Source organism: Pristiophorus japonicus, chromosome 6 (genome assembly GCF_044704955.1).
Source record: "Pristiophorus japonicus isolate sPriJap1 chromosome 6, sPriJap1.hap1, whole genome shotgun sequence".
In the NCBI taxonomy this organism is placed as follows: Eukaryota; Metazoa; Chordata; class Chondrichthyes; family Pristiophoridae; genus Pristiophorus; species Pristiophorus japonicus.
Genome location: NC_091982.1, coordinates 34,809,275 through 34,827,328, shown reverse-complemented (window position 1 = coordinate 34,827,328; position 18,054 = coordinate 34,809,275). Strand labels below are relative to the sequence as shown.

The 18,054-nt window shown below is 40.3% G+C and overlaps 1 protein-coding gene across 2 annotated transcripts in view; it reads right to left on the bottom strand.

Moving 5' to 3' along the window:
- Positions 1-18,054, bottom strand: part of LOC139265611 (neuronal migration protein doublecortin-like) — a 220,129-nt gene that overhangs the window by 24,717 nt on the left and 177,358 nt on the right. Inside the window, exons 4-6 of one of the 2 annotated variants that reach the window (XM_070882744.1) lie at positions 15,475-15,577; positions 7,774-7,812; positions 3,064-3,174 (exon numbers count right to left, since the gene is read on the bottom strand). In XM_070882744.1, the coding sequence (XP_070738845.1) occupies positions 3,064-3,174; positions 7,774-7,812; positions 15,475-15,577 (253 nt within the window). Of the gene's footprint in view, positions 1-3,063; positions 3,175-7,773; positions 7,813-11,870; positions 12,113-15,474; positions 15,578-18,054 lie in introns of those variants that run through there. The other variant, XM_070882743.1, reaches the window with a different exon arrangement.

The following is an 18,054-nucleotide window of genomic DNA, read 5'->3' as shown; positions in this document are numbered from 1 at the left end:
TAATCGGTTAGCTTGGGTCTCCGAAATCTACAGCAGCCACAGTTTGTTTCACTTGTGAATGTTCATAGCTAATTATATATGTTTTAACAGTGTAACCTGCAAACACTTTCTTAAAAGGTTTTTTTTCCAGTGTATAAGGAAATCTCAACCATCCAATCAAATAAAGCTAAAAATCTATTTGGCCAGCCAGTAAGGCAGCGATGTTCCCTGGAACATTAATGCAAAAGATGTAAAAGTGATTATTTCCTTTGCTAAATTAAATGAAGACTTAATTGCGCTTTAAATCTCTAGGCATGTGACTTGTTTGTGTCGGCAATTCTCCTGTTTATTTTGCAGGGTGATGGCAATGGATGTAACATGTATTTCGAAGTTGAATTTGTTGGCACTGCAGTTAAGAGAACAGCTGTGTGATTGTGGGTTGAAACTCGACCATTAGGCTGGATCCCAACCATTTTAACCAACGTTTGAGAATAATTCTCTTTGTTATTTTGGGGTTTAGTGGTTTGGGGGTTGAGGGGTTACTGCACACCAGGAGAATCACCAAGAGCCAATTTCACTGATGAGACATGGGTCTTCTATCATCTGAATTGAAAATAGAATTTATTAGAAGTCAGTAGAGCAGTCACTGCTTTAGGTGTCAGCTGTGGCTCAGTGGTAGCACTCCTGCCTTTGAGTCAGAAGGTTGTAGGTTCAAGTCCCACTCCAGAGACTTGAGTGCAAAATCTAGGCTGACATTTCATTGTCGTATTGAGGAAGTGCTACACTGTTGGAGGCACCATCTTTTGGATGAGATAGTAAATGAGCCTCCATCTGCCCTCTCAGGTGGACGTAAAAGATTCCCCCAGTGTCCTGGCAATGTTTGTTCCTCAACCAACATTACTAAAATAGATTATCTGGTCATTATCACATTGCTGTTTGTGGGACCTTGCTGTACAAATATTGGTTGTTGCGTTTCCTAAATTACAACAGTGATTACACTTCTAAAGTATTTAATTGGCTGTAAAGTGCTTTGGGTCATCATGAGATCATGAAAGGCCCTATATAAATGTAAGTCTTTCTTTCTTTTCTCATCAATTTTCTGTTGTACAAGGATGCTGTGGATACAAGCTGGTTTCAGTCGACACACAAAAAGAGGAAAAGAGGAAAACCTACATAAGCTTGATATGACTGAAGTAGATTTGGCCAGTGCCAGGCAGATGATTAAGCAATGACTGTGGCCTTGAAATTCCGTGGGGTTTCTCCCAGGCTCCCGTTGATGTGACAGAGAGGCACCATGTAATTTCAGTCCCTGTATCTTTTTAAAATGATGCTAGAATGTATTACCATTCATTTTCTTTTCAAGATTGCAATCAGTAATATCATTTTTACATTTAGTGCTGATGGACACGAGAAAGTAGAGGAACTCAGCCCAGGCTGTAGAGTGCTGACATTGTTGTTTCCCCAACATCAAAGTTATCCTTTAAACACTGCCACATAATGAAGCTTGATTTTTGCCCATACACTACAACCCCCTCTACAAGGTTTGTCTGGGGAAGCCATATTAAAACATACAGCAAGCAAGAGCTGCATTACAGAGAGAACTTTTCAATTATGAATGATAAGTATAGAGGATGTAACTAGTAGAGTGGACAAGGGAGAACCAGTGGATGTAGTGTATTTGGACTTTCAAAAGGCTTTTGACAAGGTCCCACACAAGAGATTGGTGTGCAAAATCAAAGCACATGGTATTGGGGGTAATATACTGACGTGGATAGAGAACTGGTTGGCAGGCAGGAAGCAGAGTCGGGATAAACGGGTCCTTTTTAGAATGGCAGGCAGTGACTAGTGGAGTGCCGCAGGGCTCAGTGCTGGGACCCCAGCTCTTTACAATATACATCAATGATTTGGATGAAGGAATTGAGTGTAATATCTCCAAGTTTGCAGATGACACTAAACTGGGTGGCGGTGTGAGCTGTGAGGGAGACGCTAGGAGGCTGCAGGATGACTTGGACAGGTTAGGTGAGTTGGCAAATGCATGGCAGATGCAGTATAATGTGGATAAATGTGAGGTTATCCACTTTGGGGGCAAAAACGCGAAGACAGAATATTATCTGAATGACGGCAGATTAGGAAAAGGGGAGGTGCAATGAGACCTGGGTGTTATGGTTCATCAGTCATTGAAAGTTGGCATGCAGGTACAGCAGGCGGTGAAGAAGGCAAATGGTATGTTGGCCTTCATAGCTAGGGGATTTAAGTACAGGAGCAGGGAGGCCTTACTGCAGTTGTACAGGGCCTTGGTGAGGCCTCACCTGGAATATTGTGTTCAGTTTTGGTCTCCTAATCTGAGGAAGGACGTTCTTGCTATTGAGCGAGTGCAGCGAAGGTTCACCAGACTGATTCCTGGGACTGAGGACTGACATATGAGGAGAGACTGGATCAACTGGGCCTTTATACATTGGAGTTTAGAAGGATGAGAGGGGATCTCATAGAAACATATAAGATTCTGGCGGGATGGGACAGATTAGATGCGGGTAGAATGTTCCTGATGTTGGGGAAGTCCAGAACCAGGGGACACAGTCTTAGGATAAAGGGTACACCATTTAGGACTGAGATGAGGAGAAATTTCTTCACTCAGAGAGTTGTTAACCTGTGGAATTCCCTACCGCAGAGAGTTGTTGATGCCAGTTCATTGGATATATTTAAGAGGGAGTTAGATATGGCCCTTACAGCTAAGGGGATCAAGGGGTATGGAGAGAAAGCAGGAAAGGATTACTGAGGGAATGATCAGCCATGATCTTATTGAATGGTTGTGCAGGCTCGAAGGGCTGAATGGCCTACTCTTGCACCTATTTTCTATGTTTCTGTGGTTATATGAACATCGATTTTTTTTGGAGCTGTATCTCAATGTGTTATAAATATGGCGCGATTTATTCACAATTTCTTTATTTTGCCTCTGTGGTAGGATTTGAGATCAGGTTCTAGTTCCTGTTGGATTGATAGATAGCCACAGTCACTTGTCAATTAACATCCATTTGAATATGTTTCTACATTGTGGCAAACACAGTGCCTGCAGTTTCCGCTTACCCGAATCGGCAGGAGACTTACTACGACGCGAAGCTCCAGAGCTCTTGCTTGTAGACCTTTGTGAGGCAGTAGCTGGTTTACCAGTAGGGCTTGTCTTCACCACACGGCATTCTGGGTTTAAAGTAGAAAAAATGTAACATGTAACAATAGCCGCACACAAATAATAATAAATACACTGTACCATGACAACTCACCATTTCCAATCTGACTTTCATCCTGGCTACTCACTTTATTCCATGGGAGATCTCGTGTACCACTCATGTTGTGTTTTTCTGCATTACACCTACAATGAAGGTTGTGCATTGAAGGTACTGCTTGAGAACTGAGGTGTATTTGGTTATCTTGCCATGGCCAGTTTACAGCAGAAGTTATTTATGTATCAGTACCAGTGATGAGACTTGACCCCGAGGCCAATTATTGGCTGGATATTTACCATTAGATAATAAAGATTTGTTTTATATGAGATAAAATGCACAACAAGCATTAGCAACAGGGAACTGTGACGAGGCCAGATGATTAACTTAGGTAGTGGCCAAGAGCACAAAAAGGCCTGGAAAATGTTCTTCTGGGTCCTCAAGCCCACAGCCTTCCCATGGCTAAGTGTATGTTCTATGAACCATGGTTCAGCAGGCAATTGTTAATTCTACATCTGAACTTCTGCTTACAAGGGATTGATTTCCAGGTGATGACACTAATTGGAAGAACAGTTTAGAGGCAGAAAAAGCTTGTGTGTGTCACTTTATCCCATACAGTTTTGTTGCCTAGAACTCTGCCTGTTTTTTTTTGGGGGGGGGGGGGGGGATTGTCCTATGAGAAGAAATTGAGTAGACTAGGCCTATTTTCTCTAGAGTTTAGAAGAATAAGAGGTGATCTCATTGAAACATTCAAAATTCTTACAGGCTTGACAGGATAGATGCAGGGAGGATGCATGGAGTCTAGAAACAGGGGTCACTGTCTCAGAATAAGGGGTCGGCCATTTAGGACTGAGATGAGGAGAAATTTCTTCACTCTGAGGGTGGTGAATCTTTGGAATTCTCGACCCCAGAGAGCTGTGGAGACTTAGTCTTTGAGTATAGTTAATACAGAGGTCGATAGATTTATGGATATTAAGGGAATCAATGGTATGGACATAGTGCAAGAAAGTGGAGTTGAGGTTGAAGATCAGCCATGATCTTATTGAATGGCGGAGCAGGTTTGAGAGGCAGAAGGGCCTACTCCTGCACCTAATACCTAATTTTTATGGTTTAAGCAAGTTCAAACGGAGAGTTAACTACTGTCTGTTGAAATGAGAGTTTTCAATCTAATTGAATTGTGTGTAATGTTGATGGCTAATGCATTTCATACAATATCATGTGTGATCTTTTGTTTGGAGTCAGTGTTGGGAAACTAAAGGAAGATCATTAATGCTAAGAAATTAGTCTGATACCACTACTCTTTACTACATTATTTCATTTAAGATTTTTTAAAGATTATTACTAAAAAACATGGAGCAAAAGAAAACCCTCAATGTTGGGTTAAATAAATTTTAAAGTGCTCTTACAATAAATGATTCTAGATATATTTATCTTTCCTATTTCCAATATTAAGCAGTGATACACATAATGCAGCCCAGAGAACAACTGCAGCCCTCTTCTCCTTTACCTTTGAGCCTTGGCAGACTTGCTACTTTTCTGGGTTGTGCTAGTGGCCCACTTGCCTGTGTGATGCTATTGGAGCTGAGATCGTGTGCTTTTCACTTCCCTGTTTTTTCTTTCTTTCCAGCACTATTTGCATTGGGCTGTCCCAACATGCATAGCAGGTGTGAAAGGGCTACTGCAGCATAGCATTACAGAGAATCTACAGCACAGAGTAGGCCACTCGGCCCAATTGGTCTAAGCTGACATTTATGCTCCACATGAGCCTCCTCCCACTCCACTTCATCTAACCCTATGAGCATAACCTTCTATTCCTTTCTCCCTCGAGTGTATATCTAGCTTCCCCTGAAATGTTATGCTATTCACCTCAACAACTCCTTATGGTAGCGAGCTCCACATTCTTATCACTCTTTGGGTAAATAAGTTTCTCCTGAATTCCCTATTGGATTTATTAGTGACTATCTTATATTTATGGTCGCTAGTTTTGGTCTCTCCACAAGTGGAAACATCTTCTCTACCTCTATCAAGACTGAAATCAGGCCACATCTAATCACATAAGTTGGAGGATTTCTGAGAGTCACCCTGAAGCAAACAACATTGTTTGGGACTGTAACCTTCAACAAAAAGTGAATTACCCTGTTTGAGTGATTCCTATGGTCTCTCTCCTTTTGTAGGATATATTTTCTAGCTTTACCTCCTTTTAGTTTTCTTGCATTTGTCACCTTGTCTGTGTCCATGTCTACTTGCCTTCTTTGCTCTTGCCCTTCACCTTGCTTCCATTCCCATGTTTTCCATTTGAGGAGAGAGTCTATCCTTATCAAGGTGAAAGATCTATCTGGAATGCAACTCTTGTAACCATGAGATTGTGAGTTGTGAGGTATTGCTCGTGGCCAACTGACAGTAACTTGCAATGGAGTGATTTGCCTGCAAAGGGAATGACATAAGATGTCTCACTCCAACAGCAAACCCATCTCCCATTGGCCAAGGGTGCAGTGGCATTTCTGTAAGATGCAGAAAATTTCATGGCTTACTGGTGAGCCATGTTTCCTGAAGGAAAAGGCACATGGAATAATTTATTTTTCACATAATTTATTTGAAATTCCTCAGCGAATTTATTTAGCCAGTGGCTGAGCCACATAGACCAGGAAGGTCCCAGATTTAATCTGTTTTGGATTGGGAGCACTACAATTGGCAACAGGTTAAGGAGGGTAAAATCATCTACCGTTCCTGCTCAAGATTACTATTCAGCAACATCCGCTGGAAGGTTGCACATGTTAACGTCAGGTGAAGACAAGATTAACCTCCGCTGTGACGTTCCATACGATTGAATAGCTTGATACCATTGTCTGTCAAGACTCGTACATGAATAATAGCCAAGTGAAATACTTGAAGCATTCACAGCCTGTGGAACTATAGTCCAGCAAGGAGGCAATGCCTTCAGAAAAGAGGAAGTGGAGGGTGGGCAGAAAATGGGTGAAGAAAATAAAAATGTAATTTAATGGCATTGTCTCTTCAAAATGTGTGCAATTATTGTTAATTGTTGTCATTGAATATTAATACCTGTTGAAACCCCACTTAAACCATTTTCCAATACATGTTACATTTGGGAAGAGAGTGCCTCAGCTGTTTCTCATTAAAAGCACTGTAAAGCAGAACCTCTCTGTGAGGGCATTTTTCAAAGCAGTAAAAAGAGCACTACACTAAGGGACATGTTATAGAAAGGGTGTTTTATGTGGTTTCTTCATTAAAGAGGCAGCCATAAACAATATATGTTGGACCAGATTGTGGTATAATCAGAGGTTGCTACAATGAGGGACTGCTGTATACTTCAGCGCTCCTTACAAATAGGCTAGAGCAGAGGAACTAAATGACTGCTCAACTGAAATAAAACTGTCTGACCTTGATATGAACTACATTTTATAATCGGTGGAGTATTACTGGCAAATCATCAGAAAGCAGCATTTTGAAATGTTTAATCGCTGGTGCGTGAAGTTCAGACAATCTGTTGGAGAGGTTGTGCCTGGGGCTGATAGGATTAAAATCAAGTTAAACTGCACTGAATTTCAGGTCTAATTTTTTTTTTTATAGATAAAATATATATAAAGTAGCCAAGAAATAGATTGAATCCAATTGTCCTTTCAGATTTTTGATGTGATATATTTTAAAAAGAGAGGTAGAATCTATCTGTTGGCTTGTGAATGCTCAGCTCCCATGTTGTACATTGCAGGAAAAGAAATTGACATTGTAATTACAAATTGCATGTTACTAAAATTTAGCAATTTTAGTGTTTTACTAAATATTTATCATCACCTCTTTCTAGTTTTGCAGCTAAAAAATATTCTGTCTTATCTTTGCATTTTAACACAAGTTCCGTATATAGCTAGTCAAGTCAGTTCAACGTCCACAACCCAAGTCCAGAAACAAGAGACTGGGCATAGAATAACAGAGCCACTTGCTAGTACTCCAAGAGGCAAAAGTTGTATCTGCACTTTGTATGTAATTAAACAAGACCAGAAGAGAAAGCAAAGCGCAGTATTTTGATTCAAAAAGTAATAGAAATGGAAAGAGATAGCAAAAAAAAACAAAGAGTAGCCAAATTTGGACAAGAGTTAACAGCAGTGATTAAAAGAAGGGAAGGCAGTAAGGACCACTGAAAAAATAAACATCAGCGATTGAATTTTAAAAAGGCGTTAGCTCAACAGCAACATTCAGCAAGAGAAAGAGACACTGGCAGCCTTTGGAGACACAGCAACAATTATTAAAAGCGACAGGGCAGCAACTGAATATCATAAAAGAAAGAGACTAAACTCTCAAATTATCTAGTCAGTATTGTACAATACACTTAGAAATGTTAAATATAATGTTGCTGTTGTACAGTATATACACATCTCTGAACATAAAGTTGGAAAAGGTACAGAAAGTTGTTGGCTAAATCACTGTATCTAATGAATACTGCACTCAACTTTATTTCAACGGCTATCTTCTCCTGTAATCAGCTTTTCTTCACATGTTCATCCCACAATATTGCAAACATTTCTGCTGCTGAAAATCTCTCACCAGTGAATCCTTTACTTACCAACATCAAAACCTCCCAGCGTCCGACTTCTGTGCACCTCTTGAAGAGTACAAAAGCTTTAATCAGTCAATTTACAGATCATAATACCTGGCAAACTTCTGAGCCATTTTCTCTAGTTAATTTTATTTTAAATCCTTGTTTTCTCTCTGGGGAATTTTTCTCTCCCAACTCTGTTCTTTGAATCTCAGTTTCAATCTGTCACTATTTTAACACCCTATAGTTAAATATTATTTGACTACATTTTTACCATGTTTTTAAAAATTCTGTAACTTTTTTATTCCCATCTTGTTCTTAGTTAAAATTTCTGCCCCAAATAGTTTCCTGTACAAATAATTAATTTATTTTTACTAGAATTTTGCATTCTTGAAATTTCATACATTGCAAATAACACTACAGTCCTAGACATCAGATTTATCAAATTATATTATCCCTACAAAGGGAGTCTGCACTGCCCCAGTTTCCAAAATTGTGGCTCCAAAACTAATTGAGACTCACTTTACAGAGTTCCCTATGGTTATGTCCTGAGCAACATGTAACTATGAGGTGATACTGTACTTTTATTAGCTACCAATCTAATTGAAAAGTAGCACGCCAAGGTGTATGGCAATTTCGGAGCCTGAGGTTCTGCTACTGATTCTGCAATTGAAGTATTAAGTCCTTTAGAGCAGATCCTTGCTTATAATCAAGTCACAAAGATGGAGGTTCTTTGAGTTCCCTAGATTAATTCCTGAGTTAGAAATGGCTGAGCTGGTTTCCCAAGTAATTTAATTTTCATCATTTAAATCAGAAAAAAACACACAATTAGAGAAAACATTCATTAGCATTCTTTTAAGTGCTGGCCACTCTATAAACGAGTGTTCAGTAAATAATAGTCTTTAATTTGCAGCAAGTAGGCCCCTCAGTTTCTTTGCTTCCTGCATCCTTGTTTCCTTTTGGGCACACTGACGTTCTAAGTTAACAAGGATATTTTGGGCTAGTGCTGAGTCCTGTACATCACTTCCACTGTGTAATCATTCCCTGTGATGTATGCAGCAGACGATAAATCAAACTAATATTTATGGTCACATAAATAATTTGCAGTGGATGTAGTGGGATTTCAAAATTAAATGCAAGTTCTGAATGGTGGCCCATCGTGTATAGCTGCTCCACTACACAATGTTAGAGAAAAAAACTCCTTGGAAACTTTTCTCTGGCTCAGGTTATGCTTTCTCTTAAAAGGGGAACTAAACCCAATTAAGTAAACTCCATTTAGTTATCATGAGTCTCTTCTGATCTATTTCCAATTCTGTAATCAGTGTATTCTGTGTGTACTTAAACCATCACAGTTGACATCCATCTTTACCTCGTCCTAGGAATTATGGATGAACGATGTCACAACAGACTCACATTTTCTGTGTAAAGCCAGGTTTGTTGCATCATTTTAAATGTTAAAATTTATGTTGTGGTTTGGGTTCTATACTATTTTGTATCAGAGGTTGGATCACTTCTTTGCATTCTTCGTAAGAAGATCTGCTGCGGCAGTCCAATTTGCTTAAATAAATGAGCACAGAGTAATCAGTCATTGTAATTAAATGGTGTGAAGAGTGGGTAATAGAAGAAGATTTTGTTTATTCTCAGTTCTAATAAATTGTATACTTGGAGTTCCAAACAAGTTCTAAAATGTTTTTTGTATGCATCACACACTCGGAGGGCAGGGGGGACGGCAGGGGAATGCCTGCCTCTGTGCAATTTTATCATGAAGCAATTCCCTGATTGGCTAGGTTTACCTATAAATACATAATTCTGATAACTATATATTCTAGTCTGAACCAAGATATGTGGAGATTATGAACACTCGTCATAGTGATACTGTAAAAATAAATTTAAAAAAAGAAATAGGTAAACTAAGATATAGTTGTTATATATCCTACATGGAACTCAAGTAATAAAAGGAAAATAATGATAGTCTTAAAAATACATTTCCAAGTTCTAATGTATGCAACTGTGAGCATGCTCACAGGTTTGTAGAGCTATTGTGGAGGGGAGCGGGCAGGTTGGAGGGCCTTCTCGTGGGATTGCTCCTGGGCCTGGCCAAGGTGGCTATTAACCGGCCCAGGCAGCCAGCGGTCAAGGGGGTTGTTCAGCCCGACTGCCTGCCTCTCTTCTGTGGCTACATTCGCGCCAGGGTGTCCCTGGAGATGGAGCACACGGTGTTCATCAGTACGCTTGGGCCTTCCGCGAGAGGTGGGCACCGGAGGGACTGGAGTGCATCATTTCAACAGGGAACAAAATTTTAATTTAATTCGGTTTGTAAGGTTCCCTTTAATGTTTATTGGTTAATTTGTGGATTTTTGTGCCCTTACAAAAGGGGGCACTTGATTTAAAATTTACTTTAAAATGGTTGTAGAGCTATTGCATTGTGAGTGGCTCAGCCAGTCACGCGATGTTGACAAGACTCAATAAAACCCCAGTCAACTGCATCTAGGTCATCCATGATGAGGTATGCAGTTGTGAGCCTAGGGGATGAACTGGTAATGTGTAGTTTGATTGTTAAATCCTTGTTAATAAACCAACTAGTTTTTAATAGCAATGTGTTGCTATGAATTCTTAAACAAAGAACCCATGAAGCAAATACATTATACAAGTCAACTTTAAAGCCCGCTGACTCTTGCTCCAAAGTGGTAAGAAAAGGGTTAAAGATGCATTATTGTGTTTGGAAACATGACATGTGAAAGTAATCATTTAAATATTTTAGAAAATTCATGGAGTGTTTGCCTGGAGATTTCCTCAGAGCTGCTCCTGTTCAGCCACTGTAACTTCATCGGTAGTGTGTCAGAAACCCCATTTTATGCATGTATGCAGGGTTTCCAGAGCTCCAAGGAAATTTCTGGCCTTTATTTATACAATAGCTGCAAAAATCAAGCTTTAATAATTTCTGAAGAATAATATTACTTTTTGCTCAGAGTTTAAATTCAAAATATTAGTGAAGTCATAGGATTCTATAATCTCCGAGAACAATCATCTGATTCTCCACTCTGCTGACAATGATGTGTTAAAAGCATTACATGATCTCCTTACTGTCAAGCTTGCCTCCTGTTTTGGTGATACTCATTGAAGTATAGACAACAGAACTGGGAAATGGAACAACTGTGATTTAATGAGTTCTAAAGCCATTCCCACCCCTCTCCTAAAGTTATTGACTCTTGGCTGGAGTTGTCCATTACCTTGCCTAAGTGGCTATTCTTGATGTATGAGTCTATACAGTTAGTGCCTGCAGGCCATTTGAAAGTGGAGGCCATCATAGCTGAAACTTGCCCTTACCTAACATCCAATATGTGCACTTTCCAGTAAGATTACCTAGACAACAATCAGGTGTGAGAAACTTGGTTCATTTCCCCGCCCTACCCACCCCACCCATAGGGTGCTGAGGCAAACTGCAGTGCCATACCAAGAGCACCTCTACCGAATAAGTCATCAGGGGAGGTCGCAAGTCATTTCTGACTCCATTCAGATGTGCTTTACAATTTGGATTTCTGACTTTGGAGATTTTCATTTGTAAGAACTACTTTTTGATTATCCAATGAGCAGATACTTCTAAAGAAACAGTATTGCTGATGCACTCACTACTAGTTAAACAGCACAGATTCTCTCCATCATCAGGTTTTTATTGTCCAAATATCAAAAAAGGCTTGACTTATAAAAACAAATGTGCTTTTTGCCTAAAGTCCACCGAAGGTGATGATTGCCCCAATAAGCTCACTGAGAATATGTACATACTACCAGCTCAGATAGACTGTAGGGAAGAGAAGAATGGCACAACACTAACAGAAATATGAATTAAATGTAATGTAAAAGGGACTTTAAAAAAAAAAATTGCGCTCAGCCTTGAAAAAATCATACGACAAAATCTCACAGCACCTTTCAGCAAAGTAGCAATTAAGAAAGATGAGTTCCAGTAATTCCTCAGGTGATTAGAAAGTGCCAAGTCAGAAGCTTAAAAACACTCACTGCATCATACACTGCAATAAAGCACCACGATTTGTGCTTTCATATACTTTGAAACTATGGAGATCTGTAAGCCAAATAACACACTGAAACATTTGATTGAAGAACATTTATTTAATACAAGCTAAACAAAGCTATTAACAGGTAACAAAAAAGTTGAAAACACACATAAAAGTGAGGGAGGCCTCCAATACAGAGTCCCAAACCAATGCAGCCAAAATTGGAAAAGTGAACAGTTGCGGACTACAGGAGGCAGAAGATGGATAGAAGGCTCACTTGTTCTGGGCCTGGTCCCTGTTGTCCCCTTCCTGAATCGTGGAATCCTGCTTCTGTGGACCCCGGAAAGGTTTTCTTCCTAAATGAAACAGAAGGAGGAGGATGTCAGGGAGCAACAAGCTCTTGAGCGATAGAGATCATAACCATTTCAAAACCAACAAATAGGTGGAGCAGTGAGCAAAGGATGTTCTTAAAACAAAATCTGCTGAACAACATATGAACATGAGGAGGTGGAAAACAATAGTGCTTCAGCCAAGTCTTCCCAGAGAGATTAGTTTGTTTATCCACGGATCTGAGCTTAATTATTTTTTCAATTAAGAAGGCTCAGGGAGATAAATATTTAAGTAAAAACAAAACTAGTTATAAATCATTGCCACTTGAGTTGGTTTCATTAGTTCTCCAGTCCAACTCGTGGAAGTCAAGAGTATGAAGAGGTCTAAATTTGTCTTCTTGAATAAACACCTTCAATAACGTGAACATCAAAGTAGGAGATATCACTAAGTGTAAAAGCTTGCACTGTTTTCATTAAATACCATTAAGATAATGAAAATCTAAAAAGCAGAGAAAAGTCATTGAATGAACCAATAGTGGCGTAGCTTGTGTCACTGTTGAATGAGACACGGTAGTGGCCAACCTAATCATATATTGAAATAAGTTCTAAATAATGGAGGCAGAGTACTGAGGACAACTCACAGCAATTTCTTGAGTGGGTATTCAGTTAACACCTTTCCCTTTGTCTTGTGAGGAAGGTGCTGTTGTTGATGGGAAAATGTATTGGCCAGCTCTGCATCCTTCTGTTTGGCCTCAGTTTCATATTGACCTGCATTGTTACTGATACCAAGCTTGAGCCAACTACTTTGAGCAGTGCCAATAGCGGCTTAGCGTGTGTCACTGTTGAATGAGACACGGTAGTGCCTAAAGGTAAATTGACAAAATTGTCCAACTGTGAGCAACGGTTGGAGATGTAGATCACAGAATTAGAGCCAACTTTGGGCAATTACAAGACATTCGCCACCCTGAAGGTTCAGCAAATTATGGCCGACATTGGAGGCCTGTTAGCTGAGAGGACCCCAATAACTTCCCCCTTCCTGCCTATAATCAAATTCTTTATCTAATCTGATCTAGAACTGGAGGTCTTTCTACAGAGAATCATAATCCAAAATCTCTGCGCACATTGTAATCAAGCTTGGATAATCTTTTGGCCAGGATTACCTTCTGGTGAATTAACTAGTGGTGATACACCTTTATAAAGTCTGAAACAGGATTCACATGCTGTAAAGTCATGTTATTATGATACACAACAAAGGCAGGCATTGTACGCCATAAACTCTACCTTCATCTCCGATTCCATCCCCCTCCCAGACCAATATCTCAGATTGAAGTCGACTGTTTATAACCTCAGTATTCTATTTGCCCGAGCTGAACTTCTGACCCCATATTCTCTCCATCACAAAGATTGTCTAATTCCACCTCCGTAACATCGTCCATCTCTGCTCCCGCCTGAACCATCTGCTGCTGAAACCCTCATCCACACTTTTGTCACCTTCAGTAAGTAGCTGAACAACAGATCAGGAAGGTCACAGGTTCAACCCTTATCCCTATAGTTGAAATAAGCCTGGGCAACGGTAGAGGTACTATAACTGTTCACAATTCCCTGAGGTTAGGTGGAAGAAAACTTCCCATTGGTTCCCACTACTCAATCACTATCCAGTGACCCCTGTTGGAATGCATATGCGTGGACATTGGGACTGTGATGATACCACAGTTAAATTGTCTGCTGACATTCATTGTCAAGACTCAAGTGAATAAATGCCATTTCAACATGGCATTGTCAACCATAGGTAAGCAACTAGTCAGCATCTTCCGAGGAGAGAAAGGGATTGCAGAGAAAAACAAGTTGGCATAAAATAAATGTAATCACCTCCTAAGTAGGAGGATGAGCTCATTGGACACATAACATATTTGTTTTTTTTGAGTGAGCCATTATCAGATTTAGCCTATTCTCTCCAGGCTTGAATGTAGATATCATCTTTGAAGACTGAATATTCCTGGAGATAAGTGTAAAATGATTGCAGAATGCTTAACGTGCAGTGAAAAGGGAGCTGTAATGTTGTTAATTGAAAACTCTGCCATTAATGACAGAAGGTAACTTTTGCACTTTGAAGGGTTAGTGAAAAAATAAGTACACACTATTAAACTTACCTGAATCATTAGAGAGGAAAAAGACCATCAACATGATGGCTAAACACAATCTTCAGCCAATGCTGAAGCAGTTCAGAAGTTGCAGGGACGAAAGGAAGCCAAGCCACATGATGAATGAAAGACCAGAACCATGAGTATCAGTCTGAAATCCTGATTAGATTACTGATTAAAGACTTAAAATGCCAAAAATCATATGCCAAGAAAGTCTGCTTGAAATAATAAAATTATGGCAAAACTAAAGGAGTATGCAGAATATGAATATCTTGCAAGGAGGCAGATGGAGTGGGGTGGGGAAGACAACAGGGCCAATTGACCATGCCCAAAATTTGAAAGAATTGGGATGAATTCTGACATACAAAGCAATTGCAAAGGTAGACATTAAACACATGGAAGTTATCAGTCATTTAAGAAATTATACTTACTGGACCAATTTCACAGGATTTGCATTCGACGCTGAAGACTCAGTGTTGAGGCAGGTATCCCTTTTCCCATCTTCAGGCAAGGTAGTCTGCAATGTCTGGGTCAGCAGCAAGTTGACCGAATAGGCAAACGAGGACTTCAGACATTTTAAAGTGTGAAATAAGAGGTGACTGCTGACAGAAGGCATGGCAAGGTGGAAAAGTGCAAGCATGCAGAGCTCACCGACTTTACCTCCGAAGAGCTGACAACATGAATTTTTAAGCTTCTGATTGGCTTATTCTAGTTACTTGATGAATTTTCATTAAGTGAGAGTAAAGGGGGTAAAGAGCCGTGCTTTCATGAGAGTGATCATATACTAGAGGCTCTATAAAGGGAATTTATTGGGGAGGGGCACTGCTCTTCAACTCACTTGTGATATTTTTGTTTAGTTCATGCCCATCTGATAAATAAAAAGTTTGCTTAAGAGGCTGCACCACACCCAAACAATTTAAATGTCCTGTCAAAGTGACAAAACAATCAATTTCCTGCCAAATATGACATGGTTTAATTGCAGGATAAGAATGATGCTTCCAATGTCTGCACTCTGTGTATGTGTGTGTCTTCGCACATATATCTTACAGCCACATTGCCAATTAATGCAGAATTCAACAAAGTCTTCCGCAGAAGACTGACATCCAATACCTGCTAGAATTCACTTTTGGTAGCTTTCAGTGAGTGAAACATTTGATTTCAACTGGTTTCAAACACAAGGCCAAAGGACCAATAGGATTGGTATTGCTTCGTGCTATACCTGCAATCTTCATCCATATAGCTACTTACCGTTCTCATCCAGTGAAAAGTCATCTTGGGCATATCGGAACTTTTCTGGGCCACAAGCTATGAACACATCATCATCACCAAAAAAGTCCTGTAGACATGACACCTGCATAAACCAAACAACAGTTTCTTAGTGTATTAACAAAACAGAACAAGGAAAAAGTAATTTAGCCCATCAAACTCAATCCTTCCACAGACCACGTGCAATATGCTCGATCATGGATTCTAGTCCAACCATTGAAACTTCTGAAAAAAAGGTGCGTAAATATTCCTGAACTGCAAGGGCAAATTGAACGAACCTCAAAATATTTATCTATCTCCATGTCACCATCTCCATTCAACTCTGACCTGCTGCCTGCCACGTGTGGAGAGAAACGGTGGCACAGACTTGACTTGGCCCGTTTCTGCACTATAACATTCTAACAGAGTTGCAGAAAGCACCAGATGTTCAGTTGTGTGCAAGAGAATTGTGGGGTCTGCGTTTTGGTGGGTGCAATAAGAAACCAGCCACAATCTCCACACAATCTTTCTTCCAGTCAGGACAATTAAGTTTTAATCAGATATTTACATTCATTCACTCATTCAATGCCAAAAAAATGATGCATACATCAGATTTATTTCCATGGCAGAAATTGAGCCCTGACCACCATTATATGATGCAGTCAAATCTCGCCACACTTTATCCAATTACAGATAGGATATGAAGAGTATTATGGCAATTTCAAGTTGCTAATGGGAAAACCAGGAGCAGGGAATGACTACCACTGCCCCAAAACCTTGATTTATATAAACTGATTACGATACCAGTAAGTCAAAGGCTCATTTTAGAAAAGAGCTATCCAGGCTGATACCTCTAGGATTGCATAGGATATACGGCACAGAAACAGGCCATTCGGCCCAAACAATCCTTGCCAGGCCTCGTATAAGTATCTGCAATTGGATTATCACCTGTCAGAGTGTTGGCAGACACCTAATTCTGATCACATTTTAAGGAGTCATTTAGGGTCATAAGGAGACAAATGAATCCTGAACTAATCGGTAAAAACAGGACTGAAAGGGAATTGATTCATACAAAAAAAACCTACCATGGACACGATATTAACCCCCCATGACAGGCGGGAGAGAATTGGGGGAGAAGGGGTTAAAAATGAAAAAATAGGGAATGTGTCCCCTACTCGCCCGTCGCTGCTTTTTCAGCGGCGAGATTCCAACCCTGGAGCAACGGGGCACTTCATTAACATATTTAAATCAGGTTCCCGAAGTGTCAGAGGCCTGATTTAAATTCTACATTTTACACCCCAGCGTTTGGGAAACTCGACTGTGAAAGGGAGGCAGGAGCTGCCAACTCTACAAGGTAAGTGCCTTTTACAGCACTCCTTGTGAGCCAGGGGCAGCAGGATTGCTTCCCCCCACCCCTCCCATTTGCTGCTCACGGCCTCTCTCTCCCCCTGCTGTGATCGTAGACCTTCCCCCCCCACCTCCCCCCAACCCTCGCAAGCACGGATATCCGCTCCATACCGAGATCACAGCAGATCTCCCCCCCCACCCCCTCACCACCCCTCCTTTAGCCCTGATCTCGGCGTTCCTTCTTCCCCCGATGGTCTCGCTACATTAACACCCCCCCTGCCCACCATCCTCCCCAAAGCCCCATCTCCAGCGTTACCTCTCCCAATCATGGGGGCTTATTCCCCAGGGTCCCCGGTTGCAGCCTCCTGCCGCTGGGTTTACCGACTGGCAGACTGGCAGCTGGCCAGCCTATAAATTTTGCCGGTGCTGCCCAGCCATTTCGCCCTCTCCACACCCTCCCTGCAAATATCAGGGCCCATGAATCTGGACAACCAATTCTCCATTTCTCAATAGTGGTAATCTTTTAATCTGTGTTGTGTCAGCAACAGAGACCTAAATAATACTAGTTTCCACATTATAAAACATGATTTTCATTAACCAACCCAGGAGGAATATTAGGAAATATATTCAAAACAAAATGAAAATGAACTAAGAGTCACACTGACTGGTTGTGCAATACTCTCAGCTGATAGCTTCAGAAGTGCTCAATATATGTAAATGAACTAAAACATTGCTCTTCAAAGTATGCCCTATACAAAAACCTGCATTAATTTTATGCAAATAAGAATGATCAGGCACAAAGTACGAGCCAAACTAATGCATAAATGAGAACTTACAACGGGGAATCAATTTGCATTCTGAAATTTTCAAATAACAGATGAGGAAGTTGTGAGAGAGTGAATTGTTGATATTATTCACTACAAACATCTTAACATGTGCAATTGGAAATTCAAAGGGGAGGGTCATCACGGAATCAATGCGGTTGTGCAAATGAAAGTGCGAGCTGGAAATAAATGACATAAGAATGAAAAGACAGTGTAATGTATGCACCTGTGAGTATGCTCACAGGTTTGTAGAGCTATTGCAACCAAATTTTAATTTGATTTTATGTTTTAAAGTTTAATTTGTTTTAATTGCCGGTGTTTTTTAGTGTCCCCCTCCCCTTTTATAGGGGGCACTTGGAAAAAAATATATAATTTTAGTGCCCCAAAAAAACCAAAAAAAAAACAAAAAAAA